Genomic DNA, 21,384 nt, shown 5'->3' on the forward strand with positions numbered 1-21,384 from the left:
GATACTGGAGTCGTTTGCCATTTTCTTCTGCAGCTAATTTTACAGATGAGCAAAATGAGGTAAACAGGGTTAAAGGGCTTGCCCAGGGTCACACAGCTAATAAGTGTCTGAGGCCAGATTTGAACTCATAAAGATGAGTCTTCCTGACCCCAGGCTGTGCAGTCTATCTGTTGTCCCACCTAGCTGAACCCAAAACAAATGCGAATTTCATTAAGTATATTAATTAACAGAATTTTCAAAACACTTGAAAATTAAAGACAAGGCAGATATCCCATAATATGTCTTTACTTTAACCAAACTGGAGCAATTCTGTCTATGTCTGAGTCAGATTGAAGTTTCCCCTTCAATGAACCCTGAACAAGTTTTGTACTTACTTTCTTGTCTCTATATTTTTGTTCAATGCAATTGTCAATGCCCAAAATGCTCTACTGCCTCCTCAATATGTCAACATTACATGATCTTTAAGAAATGGAATGTGATCTTAGATGGCATTAATAGAAATATAACATCCAGAATTTTTTTAATATCACAGTTCAACTCTCTGTAATCATAAATCTATCTTATCTAAACCCACATGGGTGTCATATTTTACAGGTGAAAAGAATAAATGTGCCTTATCCAGAAAAGAGCAAAGCTCATACCAATTTTTTTAGGATCAGCTGAACAAGCCAGGGAAGCCTAGAGAAGAAAAAGAAGCCTTGGTGGGGAGTAGAGAGAGTAAAGGATATTTCAAAGGGACCAGAGGCTGTCTTACAAAATTTAACCACTCTAATGACTATGTGACTGTAAGTCATTTTGTCTTTCTAGATCTGTTTTCTCATATAAAATGAAGGTGCTGGACTACAGAATCTCCAAAGTTCATTCCAACTCTAAATCTTATGAACCCGTTTATGACTTCAGAGATTAGAACCGATGAATACAAATTTTGTAAAGGTAGATTTTTGCCTCAATGCAAGGAAAAAATTCATAGTGTCCTATAGGTGAAAGATAATTCAGAAGTCATCAGTCTGAGACCCAAATCATAACTAGCCTATACAATATCTCCCACCCATGCTCATTAAATCTCTGCTTTAACATCTCTACTGTCAAGGAATTAATAACCCTACAGCAAAATTCTTTCAAATGGAGACAGGTATAATTATTAGAAAGGGCAGCCAAGTGGTACATTGGATGGAGTACTGGGCCTAGTGTCAGGAAGACCTGAGTTCAAATGCAGCCTGAGATACATACTAACATTGTATCCCTGAGTAAGTCACTTAACCCTGTTTGCCTCAGTTTGCTCAACTGTAAAATGAGCTTGGAGAAAAAAAATTGCAAATCACTCTAGTATCTTTGCAAACAAAAACAAACAAATAAACCCAAAGGGGAAACAAAGAGTTGAATGTGACTGAAAAGAACTAAAAACAAATAATTATTAGAATGGTTCCTCTTACATTGAGCTGAAATATGTGTTCCTGGAACTTCTATGTATCACTTCTAGCCCTTCCTTCTATGGACACAGAAAACATATCTAATCATTCTCCCAACTGTATTGTGAGGTAGTAAGGACTGATTGCTTGCCCAAGAAGTGGTTTTATAGGATCATTGTAGAGAATTCTGATTTGGATATGGGGTTGGAATAAATCATCTCTATGGTACCTTTCAATGATAATATTCTAAATCATTCCTTATCGTTTATTTGAACTTCTACAGTAATTGGCATCTAGACAATTTCATTCTTTCCATATTGTTATTTTTGCTTTTTTATTGTTGGCTATTTTTACCTGTTTTCATGTCATCTCCCAGTGAGATTGTAAAGTCCATGGACACAGTTACTGTGTCTTTTACTTCTCTGCAAACCCCTCAGAACCAAGACAAAATGCTTCAAGCATATTAGACCCTCAATAAATATTTACTGATTTAGTGAGTGGTTGAATTAATGAATGCTAGAAAGAAGTATGGTCAAATAACTTGTATAGTAGGCTATGATAGCAAAATCTCAAACAAAGATAGCAGGAAAATGTTTTAAAGATTTACTGACACAGCCTTCAGCAATGGCTCACAAACAATTGTAGTCCATAAACCAGCTTGGCACGCAGTTCTAAGGGATGGGATTTTTATTCTTCTTTATAAATACTTCTGAAAGAAGTCCTGTTACATAAATTACTTAAAGGGTAATCTTTATGCGTCTATAGCTTAGAAAAAAACTATTTCTTGGTTGGTCTATTCAGCTATATGCACAGAAAACATCCTGCTTGTAATGGTATTTTTAAACACAAAGAACAATATGAAATATAACATAGCAATTGAAGTAATTTTAGTACTTCCCCCACTTTCTTATGGAAGGAGGCTTACCAAGGCTTTGGAAATGTTTTTCCCAAGTGTTTAAGCTGTATAAGGCTTTTCTAAAGGAATTTAGGTGAGGAAGTGATAACATGAAAACACATACACACACCTGTTTATTTAGACAGGATGTGATGAATTAAAAAAAAATATTAACATCAACTTCCCCTCTTTCATCTAAGCTGATAGAGGAAACTCCTGCCCTAAACATGCCTCAGTGGACAGAACTGCACCTCCCCTTCCCCATGAAAACCATAAAGTAGTGACTTTGGGAACCACAGTAGATCCAAGTAGACCATGGGCTTAATCTAATCATATGCTATACTTAGGGGACTTGTTCCCACTCATTGTTATCCACTAAGACTAGCTTACTTGCATCCCCTATTACTCTCTCAAATCACAGTGCTACTGAAATACCAGATACCTAGGAGTAAATTAATGCCATCTCCCACCCCACCCCCCGCCACCATCCCTATATCATTATCCTCATCTTCCTTAAAGCTGCTTCTCTACAATTCCAGTCAAATTGTGCCAATCAATTCCATTAGGTCCTTGTAATCCTCATTCCATAACTAACAAATTTACTTTCATTTAGAGCCTATTCTACTCATGTTCCTTTTATCTTCTGGAACTCATGGAGAGCTGGCTTGTCCCAGCTGACACTGCATTCCTGGCCATCATTTCAGCATTAACTACAACTTTCTCCTGCCACCATGATCCCAGAGGGGAATTTAGAATGCTCTGGTTCCCTATTGCCACTTCCAGACTCTCTCTTAAACACCATTACTCAGCAACTACTCCTCTTCAGATTATACCATAAAAAATTTATGACCCAATTCAGATCATGGTGACTTATGTCTACTCAGCCTGGTCATTTTCCAGCCTTTCCAATGGGCTCAGTTATCTAACTCATTTTATCCTTCTCCAAAACTCCTGTTTAATCTATGCTATGGAATTTCAATGAACAGTGATGTTCCCTCAAACACCCTGGCCTCCCAGTTCCTCACTTTCTATAAGTCCCATGATCTATACCTAAGGGTATATATAGGCCATTAGAACTAGATTCCATGTCCCACACAGTTCACACCCTAGATCTGCCTACAGGTCTTTCATGTCAATGATAAAAGAAGTGTGATACTTTTGTATCCAAATTAAAAAAAACAACTTCTATCATCTTATTTCTTCCTCTGTCTCCTTATGTGTCCTAAACTTATTCTTCATCATGATTATGACTTCCAATGCCTTTATTCTTCCATACCTCCTTAGCCATTATCCCTGCTCTGATTTCACTGTTCTTTATCAATATCAATCCCATGAGTTAAAAGTTCAGTTCCCCAATGTGCCCTAGTACTGAATCCCTTTCCTCCTTATCTTCTTACTACTAATTATTTATGAAATCCAAACTATAAATTATTCCCATCATCAATTTCTACTCCTTTCCTGCTATCATACCAAGCTCCTATTCATATGCACAGATGTAATTGAGATGATTGCCTCCACTGCAAAGTTAAATTATATAATTAGATAATCTTACCAGTGACCTTACTGTATCCTGTGACTTTTCACCAATCGATTCCCTATGCCACTCCCCTAAGAGGAGATTCAGATATTTTCTTCTCTCCTTAAGTGTCACATAGTTCCCCAAGTTCTCCCCCCTTTTAGATGAGGATGTCAATTCTTACATTTTTCAAGAAATTTAGGCCAGTCATCATCCCTCTTATGCCTTCTCTTCATCTCATAACTCCCTTACATTATCCCTAAATCTTTATTCCAGTTTCTATTAATGAAGTATCTATTCTATATATATCATGTATACACACACACACACACACACACATGTTTCACCTATTAAAATTTAACTACCTCAAGAACAAGGACTAGGAACTGTTTCTGTTTTTCCCTCCTCAACAATTAACCTAGTGTCTGGCACATAGTACTCAATAAGTACTTGTTGACTGATTTATTGATTTAGTAGCTTTACAGCAATAACATTCACTATCCTTTCCTCCCCCAAGATTTTAATTCCTGAGCCAATCTTCCTTGTTAGGGCACTCTAAAAGACTCAGTGAAATAGATTTATTATTACCTACTTAAAGGTATTATTCAGTATTAAATTTTAAGTTTGACCACATAGTGCTAGATAGGTCATACTAGCCAAGTGCCAGAGTTGCAGATTGGTGCTGTTGTTATTGTTGTTTTACAAAAACTCCACGACATTATCCCCTCCCCGCTAAATGTAATGACTAATTTATGTTGCAAATAAAACTGCCTTATAAGTTGGATAGAATAGGCACTCAATCTGTTATTTCCTTGGAATGGGGAAATACTGAATGTGGAAACCCCTTCCTTCAATACATGGTGGCACCTTCTCTGCAATTTATACTCTTTGTGAATTTCATAGATCAATGATAGGTTACATGCTTAATGAAGGTCACATAGCTAGTACATGTTGTCATAGGAAAGACTTGAAAATCCAGTTCTGTCTTGGTTCTATAGCCTACTCTCTTTCCACCATATTCCAGCCTATCTCAGCTTTACTGACACTTGGATTGTTTTTCCAATATTATTAGATGTTTTCCCCTTCTCCATGATGTCTCAGAATACCAAGTCCTTTTCATGGTTCAACTCCTACAGGAGGCCTTTCCTGATCTCATTGCCCTCCCTCACCTTTGATTTTATCAATCCCCCATCCCTAAAAATACTCTATGTCTACTTTCCATTTATTCCATTAAATCAAGTATTATTTAAGTGTTTACTACGCACTAGACACCATGCTTGGTGCTAGAGATACAAAGGTAAAATCATATAATCCAAGAATTTTATAGTTGGAAAGGGACTTTAAGAGTTATCTTGTAGACATGTACTCTGTAACCCCCTCAGCCCCCAAACTTCGCTTTTCTTTGTTAACATTCCCAGATCCTTCAAATGGTCCTCACATGACATAGATTTTGTGCCCCTTACTATCTGGGTTCTCCTCCTCTGGGCAGTTTCCCTGAGGGGTTACACAGTACATGTCTTCAAATGTTAAAAGTGCTGCTATACTGGGGCAGCTAGGTGGTGCAGTAGATAGAGCACCAGCCCTGGAGACAGGAGGACCTGAGTTCAAATCCGACCTCAGACACTTAACTCTTACTAGCTATGTGACCCTGGGCAAGTCACTTAAGCCCAAATGCCTCACTAAAAAAAAAGTGCTGTTATATGGATGAAGGATGAAATGTGTCTTGTTTGATCCCGGATGGCAGAACCAGGAGCAATGAATAGAAGTTGAAAAGAAGCCAATTTAGCAAAACCAGAAAATGTCTTTCCAATGATAGCTGCTCAAAAATGAAATGTCTTGAGAGACATTTTTAGTGATTTCAGCAGAGATGGAATGGATAGTTGTTAGATATTAAATATGTTTATCAACGTCCTTTTTTATTGTGGGGCAGCCCCAACTAAAAATAGACTTTTAAAGGTAGTCTAGCAAAGAAAGAGAACATGAGGACCACAACTGGCCAGTTTCTGAAATTATGCCTCTCAGAATGAAGCCCAAAATTGCATTAGGTTTTATTTTGTGTTTTTTTCCTAGTTATCACATCATCTTGCTAACTCTTACCAATCATGTGGTCCACTAAAACTTCAAGATCTTTTGTCATAAGAACTACTGTCTTAACCCTATCTTATACTAATGAAGTTGACTTTGGTTTACATGTATCCCTACTTAATTACTTTTTTGGGGGGGGGATTATGGTTATGTGACTTGCTCAGGGTCACACAGTTATTGTCAAGTGTCTGAGGCTGAATTTGAACTCAGGTGCTCCTGAATTCAGGGCCAGTGCTTTATCCACTGTGCCACTTAGCTGCCCCCTCAATTACTTCTTATTAGATTCAAACCAATAATCTTAGCTCTTTGAAGGTAAGGACAATTTTCAATTTTGATTTTGCATCTGTAGTCCTAGCACAGCATCTATACATGGTAGGCATTTGATAATTGTTTGTTGCATTGTCTAGAATTGAATCATGTATGTCTTTTAAAATAACATATTAATATAGTTATGTCTTTGTCATGTTAAAATCTAAGTTCCTTGAGGGTAAATAATGTAGTGTCTTTGTCTTTGGATCCTAGCATATGGACACTTAATGTTTGTTGAGGGCTGTAATAATATTGCAGTGTATTTAATTTAGAAGTATAAAGGAGCTTAGAGCACATCAAGTCTAAATCCTTAATGTTTCTCTTACTAGATTTTAATTTTTGTTAGTGGGAACTTTGTCTATAGAAAGTGCCCTCTAAGCCTCCAAGATACTGTAATGCAAGGCTCTCAATGGAGGGCCGCTATTCTGCTTTTGAAAAACAAAAAATAAGCATGGATTCTTTAAATGCAGACAAAATACACTGTTTCCCAGATTGTGAAGTACCAATTTAAAAAGCATAATGTAATGATCTGATGTGAAGTAAAAAAAAATCCTTTCTTATACCACAGAAGAATCTAAAATGTAATGGATTTTTATAAGACTTTGCAGGAGCATAATTTGGTCATTTCTAAAGGGTTATAGCACCACCAAGCAATAGGGCTCTTCACAGATGCATAAAAGAGATAAAAATAAGATGCTGTGGATTATTTCTTGGGGAAATTATTATTCAAATATGACTGTGTAAAATAACTTCCCTTGGTTCTTCCACTGAGAGGATATAATCCAACCAGGTAGGCTATTTTGTAGCTTTTTACATCGAAATATCAATAAAAAACTGAGTTGGTTTTGGAGAGAACAGGGGAAAAGTACTTAAATAGGCATCACTGATCAGATCTGAGCAGGCAAATGTAGAGTTCCTCATGTATTACTTGTAAGCATTGCAATTTGCATGCAAATAAGAGTATAAAACCCTATTGGAACATGTGGGTGGATCGATATTAGCAGAACTAAAGAAAATTCTATTTTGCATCAAAAATAAAAGGCTCAGAGCACCTTCATTCAGTTCTCCTCATCATTCTGGCTTTTACATGGACCCAGATCATGACTTTTAGTCCTTTCTTAAAGGTACAGGAGTGTGAGTGATTGATTCTATTTCAAATGAAAAATATAAGAAAAACAGAAGGTTGCTAAGAAATTCAGGGTCTTAGGGAATAGGAGACTATTGCATGATAAATATGCTTTTATAGACTAGAGAGGTTTTCTACTTGGCTGAAGAGATCTCAGTCAGTAAGGTAGCTGGCTTATAAATGCTACTGCTTCTGTATCCAATGATGGGTAGAACATTCTAAATTAATTGTATAAACTGGGAAATTTAAAGATATTAGGCTGGTTGGATATGATCTAATTCCAGAAGAACTGATAAGCAATTCTAATATCTATACCATTCTTCTTCCCATATACAGGGAAACGTTTAGTTCAAGGAAAAAGATACCCAGGAGGAAAATATTCTATTAAGGATAGGATAAAAAGGAAAAAAAGTCATTAAAGAAATGTTCAATTAAGTGTTTCCAAGGATCTAACACCATAGATATGTAAGAATTAAGAATAGCATGAAAAGGAAAAGGCAATTCTAAAATATTTTCATCCAAACCAAAATTATCTAAAAAGGAGGGAGAAAAAAAAACCTAGTGTGGTTTTTGTTCAAACATCATATATAATTTACTCCTAAGGGCATTTGGGTAACATAGGTCAAATTATTTCCTGTAACTTTATGTCATTAAAGCAATACTGTATATTTATAATACCCTATCTTATATAGGAAAGAATACATATGAAATATCTTTCCCTGTGGCTTTGCTCTTCATGGACAAGAAAATAAAAGGCTCCTTAATTGACAAAGTGTCATTCCATTGAGTATGGTTGTAATTATACTGTGGCTAAAACCAGCTGTCAAGCCATCCCATTACCTAGGTTGCAAATAGATACTTCAAAAAAGTCACAGTTTCAAGTACATTACCCCTTTATTGTAAAAAAGGGAATTTATTGAAATAAATGGACAGTTGTGAACTTATGGAAGTTAACTGTTTTTAGAAAGCAGAACCTATATTTCTTAAAGATGAAACCTGACATATATTTACATAGGTTTATCTTTCTTCTAGCATATTTATAATGCTTCTCAGAATCTAATCATTGCATTAAGGATGTTATTTTACAGCATTTTATGGTTTACCATGATTAATGCTCTGTCCATACTTTATTCACATTAATAAAAAACTTTCATTCATTACAATTGTTATTTATTCCATTTTAAGTATTAGTGTATTTAATTAAAATACTTTGTTTTCCAAATTTTGAAGAATGTGGTTTTAAGTAACTGCATGGTTTAGAGTATATGTATGTGTATATATATATATATATATATATATATACACAATGTACATATATTTATACTTTTATAACTTAAATTCAAAAATAAAACTTTATTATTTTATTCCCATGTACCTTTCTAAAATGCATTGTGTTGCTTTTGAAATCTATTGTGTATTAGTTTTGCTTTTTAGTGGAAATCTTTATTTCAACAGATTATAGACTCAATACTCACACATTCCTTAGATGACACCTAGGTCAAATATTTCATTTAAAGAGAGTGTTACTGAGGGCTAGAAAGGTGAGGTCACTTGTCTGAGATTTTATGGGAGGTAAGCATGAGAGTTAAGATTTCAATCCATTTCTTCTGACTCCAAATCCACTTAACTTTCTGCTACAAGATTCTTTCTCAGTAATAATGCTGATTCTTTGTTCATAGTTTGTTTTATCTAACTTTTTGTCATTCTTTTGGAAGGGGCATAACTCAGGACTTGGGACTAGATGAGATACAATTTTCTGGAAATCCCTTGAAAGAATTAGGAAAAAAACAAAAAAAGTCATTATTAATTGTCCAATTGTAAATGGATTATTGACACTACAAATTAGAGACAAAAACAAATAAATCACTATAAATAGCATTTATATATTTATATTAAATCATAAAAGTTATTATTATGATAATTTGGGGGGGGATAAAGATTATGGTTCTTTGTGGCTTATAATGAATAAGGAAACTTGTCCCTGGTTAGCTTGAGCAACCCATTGAAAATATACAAAAGTTAAAAATTGAATACTGGCTACTACTTCCTGTCAAGAAATAATAATCAATAAATTAATGAATTCATAAATTGGAATAAAATATACATACATCTACATGTATACATATGTGATATATCCTTAAATTACCATTCCTCTGAACTGTGAAGGCCTATTTATCATTATATATATATATATATATGCACACAAAGAGAAAATGTTTTAAAAAGTTATTTTCCTCATAAAGAATTATGCATTTCTAAAACAGAAACTGAGAAACTTCTGAGAAAACTATTGATAAAGCTAATTGTATAGAAATCTTTTTTTTTTTTTAAGGAAAGAGAATGAGCACATTTATACAGTGTCAGAAATGGTCCTGGGAAGATCCAAAGAACCAAGGTTTACATTAGTCTTGGGAACTGACATCAGTCTAAAAAGGTTCTATACTTGCACAGAAAACATTCAATGAAGCAAAAAGTAGTCAGTCTCTATGGACATACTTAGGGCATTAGTCATATTTTAGACATAGACCCGAAATGATGGGGGATGGGAGAAAGGAAGTAATTTCTACACCATGGGCATGACTGACAAAGGACATCTCAATAGGGACACAAATATTTCTATTGCTTATACAATGAGAGGTAGCAGACCAAAAACATTCAGGAACATTCTGGGAACATTTAGATTAAGAGAATAATACATAGAGAATTTAAATCTGAGGAACAAAGTCATTAAACAAGCCATAACTTAACTATCAATGGAGCAGGATTTGGGGGGAGAACCTCCATGCCACCAGATGGATTAAAGATCAAATTTTATCAGACATTCAAAGATTATTTAATTGCCCTATAATGTGAAATGTTTTCCAAATATAAGAAAATTGATTTTAAATAAATTTTTCATATGATATAAATATGTTCTTGAAACTTCAAACAGGGAGGATCATAACAGAAAGATAACTATAGACCAATATCCATAACAAATATTGGCACAAGCCTTTACATAAAACATAAGCAAAAAAGCAAAGCAATATATAAGAAAGATAATATACTGTAACCAAATTTGATTGAACAGTAATTCAAAATTGGTTCAACACTAGGAAAACTATTAAAACAAAATCCTTCTCCTCCTCTTTCTAATTTACTTCTTACTTTCTAGAATACCACTATCTCCTGAGTCAACCAAACTCACAACCAAGGTGTCATCTTCAACTTGCTCTCTCTCATTCCCCACATCCAATCTGTTGTCAAGTTGGGTCAGTTCTATCTCCTAAACATTTTTTCTAGATTCCTCCTTCTCTCATTTGACACTTCTGCCACTCTGGTTCAGGCTCTTATCACCTCATGCAAAGTCTATTGTAATGCATTTCTGGTTAGTTGTCTTGCCCCAAATCTCTCTTGTGTGGAGTATTCCAAAATAACTTGATGGTTGGTATACCTACCACAAGCCTATTACCATGACACTCTATGCACTATTTTTTTTCAACATGATCTTCCTAAAGCACACATCCAATCCTGTTACTCTCCCTTACTCAAAAAACTTGACTAGCTTTCCATTACATCTAGAATCAAATATAAAATACTTTGACTTTTAAAATTTCTTTACAATGTTTTCCATGCTATCTTTCCCATCTATTTACATTTTACTCCATTCCATAAATTCTGCAACATAGTGACATGGACCTCCCTGATTATTCTCTCACAAGACATTCCATTTTGAAACTCCATGTCTTTTTTCAAAGATAAAGTCTCCCAGGCAGGAAGTACAAGGGCTACTTATTGAGCACATTCTATTGTAATCATCATGCTTCATTTTTCAGACTGAAACCATTCACCCCATATTAGGCCACCTGATCAGCTCACCCTCTATTCCCAAGGGTTCACCATATTAATGGTGAACATAATTCAGAAAATTTGATTGACAGACTATTAAAGCTCATAACTCCTGAATTAAAGAGATCCACCAGCCTTGGTTTTCCAGGTAACAAGAATTACAGACAACTGTCAATATGTGTGGAGAGTACATGAATTTTCAAATACTGTCCCCCTGGACTAGAATTCTCTTCATCCTCATCTTTGCATCCTGCTTTTCCTAACTTTGTATCAGTCTCCACAAAAATACTACCTTTTGCAAGAAGCCTTTCCCAATCCCCGTTAAATGCTAGTGCCATACATACATATATATGAATATGTGTGTAAGTATGTGTGTATGTGTATGTGTGTGTATATATATATATATGTGTATGTATACACACAATTGCATAGCAAATAGTACATAAAAACTTGTTGACTTAATTTGGTTGAAAACACAACACATTTTCATAAGAATGACAAAAATAATGTACTTATATCATTACAGAAAAAAGTTAGATAAACGACTATATCCATTCTTGAAAAAAAATCTTTGTATAAAATCTCTCTGATAGGAATTTGATTATAATAATATAATATGATGCAATATATAATATGCATGATATATAATAACATATAATATATAACAATTGATAATATTATATCATATATTATATATGTGTGTATTTTGCCACTTACCTATTGGGGAGTAGCTTTAAATATAATTTTAGGGAATGGCTTTTGATATAATATGTAATATATTAAGTAATGATATATAATGTTATAATATATTGATTATAAATCTATAATACATATAAATATTATTATGGAATGGCTTTTATACTCTATTATATGTAATATATCTAAAGCTATTCCCAAGAGATGAGTAAGTGGTCAAATGATATGATTAAACAGTTCTCAAGAGAATTATAAATTATTAATAAACAGGAAAGAATGTTTCAAATCAATAGTAATAAAAAATCAAATCAAAACAGCCCTGAGCTTTCATCTTATATCCTATAAATTGGCAAAAAATGACAAAAGATGGAAACAGTTAATTTTGAAAGGGTTGTAGGTAGATAGGCACATTGGCACATTTTTGGTAAATCTGTTAATCATACAACCATTTAGGAAAGCAACTTGGAGTTATTTAAATCAAGACTCTAAAATTTCTATACCCTTTGATCAAGAACTTCTATTATTAGGCTTATACCCCAAGGAAATCATTGATAAAAAGAAAGTCCCTATATGCACCAAAATATTTATCACAACACTTTTTGTAGTAGCAAAGAATTGGAAACAGAATAGATGCCCATTATTAGAGAATGGCTAAATTGAATGTAATGGAATATTACTATTATAAGAAATTATTAATAGGATGAATACAGAGGAACAAGGAAAGAGCTACATGAAATGATGCCAAGTAAAGTAAGCAGAGTCAAGAATACAATATACACAATGAATAATGATGTAAATTAAAATGTATAAGATCCTTCAGAAACAAAACTAATACAGCTAATACTAGAAAGGAAATGGTTAAGTAGGGAATGATGGAGGAAAATATTTGCATTAAGTTTCTTTCATAAAAGTCTAATTTCCAAGATCCTTGAAAAACTAATTCAAATTTATAAAAATAAAAATCATTACCCTATTAATTAATGGTCAAAGGACTTGAACAGGCAATTTTTAGAGGGACAAATCCATAATCACAGCTTCTGACAAGTGATAGGCTCATGATGCACAATGTGATATTCATTTTTGGATATGGCCAATGCCAGAATTTGTTTAGTTTGACTATCCATTTTTTTTCTTACAATGATTGCCTTATTTTTTCTTTTTCTCTTTTTCTTTTTTCTCTTTTTCTTTTTTTTTTTAGGGAAGAGGATATAAGAGGGAGAGAAAACAAATGCTCGATTTTTTAAAAAGATGAAATAAAATTAAAATTATGTCTTAAAAAGACATTTATCTAGAACACCAGATATCAGATTACACTGGAACAACCCAACAAGAACTATACGTTAATCAAATCATAATCTGATCAAACTTGGTTGTGGAGAACAGAAAAGAAACTTTCAAATCTTTCTTACATATCAATGACATATTAGTCTTCCTAATGCATCCCTCCTAATAAAGCACTTCCCTACTCAACAACAGCAACACTTTCAAAAGATGTTCACTAATATCTGAAGTCTTTCAAGTTCCTTTGAAGTCTGGCCTCACCTTACCAGAAATATAATCTCTCATATATGCTGAGTTCCAACCTAAAATACTTCTATGACCTACAAACATCTCACTTTCCTACATTATTATCTTGGCTCATGCTTTTCACAGACTCTAGAATGCCTTACGTCCCACCTCTTCCTCTTGAAATCTCTTCAAATCTCAGCTCAAATATTTTCATGAAACAATTTCTAAGTATAATAATTTATTAGTTTTTTTTTTACCATAACATTATGTCTTCATACATCACCTACCAGTCATTTCTTCAATGTGGAAATTCCCTCTACTAACAAAGATTGTACTTTATCTGGTCTTTGAATTGTAGTTTCATTTGTTTATTAAATCCATGGTCCAGGGGTCATGCTCTTAATAGGTTCATTCAAATATAAATATATATATTTATGTATATTGCCTATATATCTATATCTATATAAGCAAGTCCTCTGATGACAATCTGTGCCTTTATCTTTACTCAAAGGCTTTGTACTTTGAAATTAGTTTTAGTGACTCAGTGGCAATATGGAAGGTCACCACTGGAGTGTTCCAGTGTTCCAAGCATGGCCCTTTGAACTTTAATATTATTCTAATGGTTTGGATTATGTATCATATTTGCAAATGACAGAAAGTCAGAGGGAGAGCTAATTCCCTGGATTAGAGAGTAAGCATAAAAAAGATCTGGAGAAGCTAGAATACTCAACATTCAAATAAAATGAAATGAAATTGGGATAAATATAAAAGTGTGTAAATATAAAAATAGGGGAAAATGTATCTTACACTTGAGTTAAAAATAATTTCACAAAGCAGGATTAGTTAGGATTGGGTCATACTGCCTTTGGTCGGTAGCCTATAGGATAACTCTACCTGCATTATCTTCTAGCACTTCAAGTTCAACTTGTCAGAAATTAAGCTTATTTTACCTATAAATTTACATAGGTAATTTTAGATAGTTACACACACACATACACACACACATACATATATATATTGCTATATAATCACATATATAGTTATATATGTATATAGTTATAGTTACAATTATAATTATAGTTAATTTTGGAGTTCTGACTTGATTCCAGTTCTTCTGACTCCAAATACTTTATTCTTTCTACTGTCATCCCAACATATCCCCTCAAATAAACTCTTATCTCCAGTCAATTCCCTTACAAGTATTAGGCTTCCTTATTCTTCTTGACCTCTCTGTAGTCTTTGACATTGTTAATCATATTTCTCTGGGATACTTTCTCCTTTCTAAGTTTTTGTGACATTGTTTTCTTTTTGTTCTTCTCCTACCCATCTGGCAGCTCCTTCTCAGTCTCATTTTCTGGATCTTCATCCATGTTATTCCAACTACCTTTGAGTATGCTCCAAGGAATTGTCTTTGGCTCTCTTCTCTTTTTATACTACATCATTCAGTAGTTTTATTATCTCCAATGGATTCAATCATGAGTTCTATGCAGATGATCTATTTGTTATTAATAATAGGAGCAGGGATGGTGGTGGTATTTTGCAAATAATATCCCCTACATTATTTTCTATTGAATTGCTGTCCATTTAAAAGCCCAACTCAAATAATACCTCTTCTAGTAAGTCCTGCTTATAAATATGTGTATATATTTTATTTATAATGTGGATTTATAGAAATACATATATCATACACTATATATAATTTACATTATCTAGTTATTTTTCAGAAAGCATATATGGCATCCTTATCGAACTCAAATTCAACTCAAATATTTCATGACTACAACTCTATGATTGTTTGGTTTCCATCCTTTGGTTTGTTTTAATTAATATTGCCAACATAAAATAGAATAAAACCATTATATTGTGGGCTTGTGTATATATATATATATATACATGCATGTATACATGGATATGTGTATGTGTGCATAAATGTATGCATGTATACATGCATGTGTGTATGTGTGTATTATGACAGGTAGAAACAAGTGAGCCCTGATCTAAGCTCCCAGACCCTGAACTCCTTCAGTTGCAGTAATGAAGCACTTATGTTTTGGGATTCCACAGCAATCCCTAAAGTTTCCCATGGATTTGTTCTCCTTGCTAAAGACCAGGGGAAAGATGGTTTGTCTCACAGGTTATTGTCCATTAAGCCAGGAATGGTAACTCAATCAGTAGAATTTAAGAGGGATGGCATTGGCCCCTCCCACCCTCTTTCTTCCAGTCTATTGAACATATTAGGATATGTTATTCTCTCCCTTAGACTTTCAATAGAGGTGGACTTTCAACAGCTCCCCCTTCCCTCAAGAGCTAAGACATCAACTTAGATACAACAATGCGGGCATGTACTCTCTAGGCAAGTCCGAGATTGATTCTCAGGTCTTTGGAATCCTCTTTTGCATTGTGCTTTCCTTGAATCCAAGTAAATGAACAAGAATCTTTATATGTGTAGTTATAGCTTAGGTCTCAACCTCGTGAAAGCAGAAAATAACCTCTAAACAACTTCTCAGAGTTGACTGCTTCCAGGTTTCAATAGGAAGAGGTGTGAAATAAGTTCTGAGATGACTATCTCCAGATGGATGAACCCAAGTTATGCTCTGGATTGATTGTCAGAAGATACAGACTTCAAGTAAGTTTCGTGGACAGTTCATATCCAAAGTCAAAATAAAACACCTGTTCAGAAGTCTTATAAAGTATTTCATTTTTAAGATTTCAAATCTAATCACCTACCTGGAAATCTATAATAAGAGTCATGGTTTATAGTTCAATGTTTTAAAATTTCATAATGTGCACTGAGGAGTCTTCTGAACTTTTGTACTTTGAGCATGTCTTTTAATAATTAACTATCTATTTTGACATCAAGTATCCTTCTAGAATGAATTTTGTTAATTCCTTTTGGGGAAGTTTTAGACATGAGGAAACCTAAGCCTTAAAAGGATATTTTTATCCCCCATCAGGATTCTAGGTTGGAGCCCTAACAAGACCTCAAATTCAAGAAAAATTCTCATAGAAGTTAGGTTCCTCTAAGACTGAACCAAGTCCCCATGAGTCTAGAGCTGGGCCCCTTAGTAGTGAATGACTCCTCTGAACTGTGGGTTTTAATATATCTGCTAAGTTAACCAATTTCATTAATTGAAAGCTATAATTTATTCCTTCATTTATTTATTTGATTTTTTTTTTGGTGGGGCAATGAAGATTAAGGTGAAGGGTCATACAGCTATTAAGTGTCAAGTGTCTGAGGCCATATTTGAACTCAGGTCCTCCTGAATCTAGGGCTGGTGCTTTATCCACTTGCACCACCTAGGTGCCCCCAGCTATAACCGTTAATAAGTGTTTTCCTTGCATTGCCCCTAATTCTTCCATAAGAGTAACAACAACTGCAACATGTCAGCTCTTCATGGATTTGAAGATGATCTGGCACATAGTGAGAGATTATTAAATGCTTGTTGATGGACTGAGTGATGACCATTATGTGCCTCCATTAAGCCTTCTTTACCCTGAGCAAAAACAGGTATAATTTCCTCAACAAAACTTCTCTCTTGAAGCTGAAGAAGCCAAGGCCCAGGTAAGTGAAGAAGTTTACCCAAGATCATCTAACTCTTTGGTACCAGGACTTAGGTTACATTCCATGTCTGAATTTGGGTAAAAGATTTGGCCTAATATAGCTTCCCTCCCATATCATGCGCATTTTTTTTTTACTTTATAGAAAAAGTAAATATAATTAATTCATACACTGATATTGAAACCACCATGTATACTCTATATGTGTAACAAACATATTGATTTGTAATTCAGAAGTTTTGTATTTGAGTAAAACATATGTCAAGATCAGGAAAAAAACTTTTTAATGGAATAATTTTATTTTAAAATATCCAAGCATATTAAAAAGTATCTCTTTTTAAAGTCTTTTCTTCTATTTACAGACAAGCTATATGAGTTCTTATATAAAGTAGGGTGTTTTTTAAAGAAGGGGAAAAATCTGAAACATGACCTCGTATTCACAGTTTGATGAATCTAAACGTGTATTTCCAATTGAGAGATACAATTGCAAACAACAGCCAGTCCGAGCGAAACAGAGAAAAACTGACTGAGGAGGTACAAAGGAATAGATTGTACCTTTGGAAACTAGAGCTGTAATCCAGTTTGTAAGAAAAGAAAGAATGGAAGTATTGGTCTAAACTCTCCTGAATCACAGGAGCCTAACACAATGCAGCTCAAGTGACATCCTTTTCTCAAAGAGGCCCAAGGCTCATTGAGCCTGGCGATTCAATTACCCTCTCAACCTAGAAAGAACCCCCCTCCTGAGTTGAGGTCCACTAGCAGAGCAATATGGAACAGCCTATATTGTACACAGCCTGTAAATATCTAAAAAGCCGCAGGCTTTCAAGAACAAGAATCCCTGACCTTTTATGATTGCTACAGTAGTTTTTCAACAAAACATACTACTTTCAATAGACTCTCTTAAATACCTGACAAAAGAATATATTTGCAATATGTCCATCTCTAAGTTTCCTGTCTTTATAAAGAAACCTGTTTAAATGAATAACCAAGTATAGTGTTACAACCTAGATAGTGAGAAAATGTGGACAAGATTAATGAAAACATTTTTAAAGTGATACTAAAACAGAAATGAGGCTGAATCTATTTGGACATTTCAAAAATTTCAGAGTGACATTCTTCCTTTCTGTTTCTTTTGCAATCCTTATATGAAGAAGATAATATATTCAGAACTAAAAAGAGACAAACAGATTTGCCCAGGATCACAGAAAGAACGTCATCTGCTTTGAACCCAGATCCCCTAAACTCAGAATCAATGAGCATTGCATTGTCTCTTATTGTTTTTTCTGAAAAATCTCTCTATTAAACAGAATAGTAATCCAAGAGTTAAGTTTGTTTCTTTTTTAACATATTTTCATGGAAATATTGAGTCACCACAACAGAGATAGAAGTCTTATCTCACTTATCAATTAGTACTTGACAACTGCAAAGTAGTGTGGTGTTAGGGGCATCACAATATTTACAATTTCAGGTAAAACACTGTTCAACCTCTGACCATTTTTCTTCAAACATTTTCTGGCAAGTTCACAACTTTAAAAAAATAAATTTGTCTAATTTTGGTCTCTAGCCAATGTTTTCACTTTCTAACATTGTGATAATTGATTAATTTGATAAACTATATAGAACATGCCTGAAACATGACATTTCCAGCAAACATGCATAAATGGTGACATCATTTTAAGATCTTAAAGTTGAATACATTTATTATTTTTATTTTTTATTTTTAGCACAGCGCTTGGCACATAGTAGGTACTTAACAATGTGTGTTGATTAATCTTTTCTTCTGCTGTATATTTAAATTACTTATATCTAATGAAGCTTTTAATATTTAAGTATCTATTAAAAGATTAAAATATAGCAGATTTTTATTGGTATTTAAAATTTCTACAAAAGGGAGGTGAATTCTCTGCTGTTTCATCTGTTATGAAAAGATAAGTCACAGTCAAGCACTTGTTGAGTTACAGTAATGGAAAAAAATGGACAAAATTCATTACTCAAACAAATCCTTCACTAACTGAGTGAATCACTATAGATTCCACACTGTACATGGAGCTGAAGTTTGAGAACTCATTTCTGAAAAGGAGGAAGGGAACAAGCATGTTTTAAGTGATTACTATGTGCCAGGAACTGTGGTGTTTTGCAAATATTATTTCGTTTGATCCCCACAACAGGCGAGAGAGGTAAATGTTAAGTGAAATTTCCTTTTCTTCTTGTCACTTCCAAAAACATTTTTTAAATTTTTTAAGTAATGCTTTAATGTGTTCTATGAATATTTCACCACTGATACACATGTACTGCTGAAACAATTTAGCTTAATTTCAATAAGAAAACTATTTACTACTTTGAGGAGCTGTCCCTTTAATACAATATGCCAAGATTAAATCTAAATAAAATTTTAAAACAAAGATATATTTTAAAGTGTAATTAGTAACCACTGAATTATTCAATTATTTGGTCATTCAACTACTTGTTCCTACTGCTGAACCATCAAATGAATGCCATTTTAAACAGATTTTAAATTCATCAAAATCTATTTTTTTTTTGTTAACTACAATAAGCACATTACACGATACATGCCCTGTTTTGGTACTAGTGACTTCATAACTGGCAAAAGACTCACTTAAAAAAAATCCTCATTTGTAAAAACACCTATTGAAATTATTTTTTGCTGAATTTAAACAAAGGAAGCACTATATTTTAATCACAGTTCATCAAATAGTTTTTATCAATTTTTATTTGCCAGAGAAAATTCAGATTCTACCTTGTTCGCAATGCTGGTGATGAATGATTTGATGTCTAGATTAGTTGGGCAGCTCTTCTGACAGGGGGCATCTGCACACTTCAAACATCTAGGGAACAAAGTAATTGAGTTAAGGAGACATGCAGTGGCAAAAAACAAAATCTTTTTCAATACAAAAGTGACAGGACCAGATTTACTTTTCTTACATTTACCTTCACTCTTTCAAATTAAATCTATAATATGAGTCAATATATACACTCTTTTGGGACATGTTTTGTAGCACTGGAACATACTTATTAGCAACCTTATTTATAGCTGTCTGTCTATATACATACATATAAATAATGGTTTTTTCATCTTCTAGTGTTCTTCCCATCTATTACACAAAGATGGAACACAGATGTTTATGATAGGCCCCTCACTTAAGCATTCTTATTTTAATCCTACTTGTTCTTCAAGTTGTGCTTAGAGACTCAGACAGCTAATTTTGGTAAAGTCACTGGGGTTGGTAGTGTCATGCAAATTTACAAAGGTATTTTCTCCCATCTGCAAATTGTAACTTCTAATTCTGTCACCTATCTCTGTTTCAGCCCCATATGCCATCTTTAAACCGTGGGTTCCAGTCATGTGGATGTTTTATAATGATTACTACTTCAGGTATCTTAAAACTACTAGGTAGAATCCTAAGAAGAAATGTCACTACCTCATCTGTTACAAGATCAGAATTCTTCCAGAATTTCTTCCTTAATAAAAGTGACTGCCCTATCTTCTGTACAAAGAATCATGAAAACAAACATCATCTCCCAGCCTTTCCTTTGTGATTGGTATATTTTGGTCCATTGTGTGCATCAAGTTTTTCATATCTAATTAACATCTTGTTTTTAAATATGATCTCTCTTCTCTGCTTAGTGCTTCTAGCCTTCTCACTAAATTAAATTTTGCACAATAAAAACTAAAGATTTTTCATATTCAATTGTCCTCATTGAAATGTAGTCATTAAACCTCTCAGCCATCATTTCTCCAAATGCCATTGTTTGATTTGCATCAATTATTGGGTTGAATTCATACATTCCTACAGCTGTGATCCTGTGTAGAAAAAAATGCTGACTGAAAAGAGTTTTACTAAAGTAGATACTGCAGCATACCTTATGACAAGAAAATGATTTTGACTATCTGAGGTTTCCCATTGGCATAATACACAGTGTCCCATATATTATAATATCTATAATCTGAATAAAGACTGACCATTAAAATTGGTGTGAAAGGAATTTCTCTTATCCAAGTATTCAGCAAAAATCAGGCAACAGCTGAAAAGTTAGTGTGATTAATGTCCTAGTTACACTCAAGTGTTTCCCTATTTACTTCAAAGCCATTTTCAAAGTTTTACAAATGTCTGCCACCTTGTAAGATTTTTTTCCCCTATAAAAAAGAGCAAAATGTATACGTTTTCTTCCTTTTTTGGAACTGATTCTTTCTGATGTATTCACAAATTTCTTATTCAGTTCTTTTCCAGCAACCCAAGTGGCAATTTTTAAAAATGAAGTTGTATGATAGGCCCATGCAGATGAGACAAATTAATATGTAGTACAGTTCTGTTCTTCACATACAGAAATCTTAAATCCAACATCACTTGAAGGATCCACTTGGCAGAACTGACAATGCAAGGATTCCTAGTTGTAGTTGTTAGGCACCTTTACCAAATAATTCTCTTTTTAT

General features: G+C 33.7%; 1 protein-coding gene across 1 annotated transcript in view; it reads right to left on the minus strand.

Moving 5' to 3' along the window:
- DPYD (dihydropyrimidine dehydrogenase) overlaps positions 1-21,384 on the minus strand; it is a 1,058,206-nt gene that overhangs the window by 774,803 nt on the left and 262,019 nt on the right. Inside the window, 1 exon segment of the mRNA XM_043962696.1 lies at positions 19,690-19,777. Coding sequence (XP_043818631.1) covers positions 19,690-19,777 — 88 coding nt within the window.

This window comes from Dromiciops gliroides, chromosome 4, assembly GCF_019393635.1.
Source record: "Dromiciops gliroides isolate mDroGli1 chromosome 4, mDroGli1.pri, whole genome shotgun sequence".
Taxonomy (NCBI): Eukaryota; Metazoa; Chordata; class Mammalia; order Microbiotheria; family Microbiotheriidae; genus Dromiciops; species Dromiciops gliroides.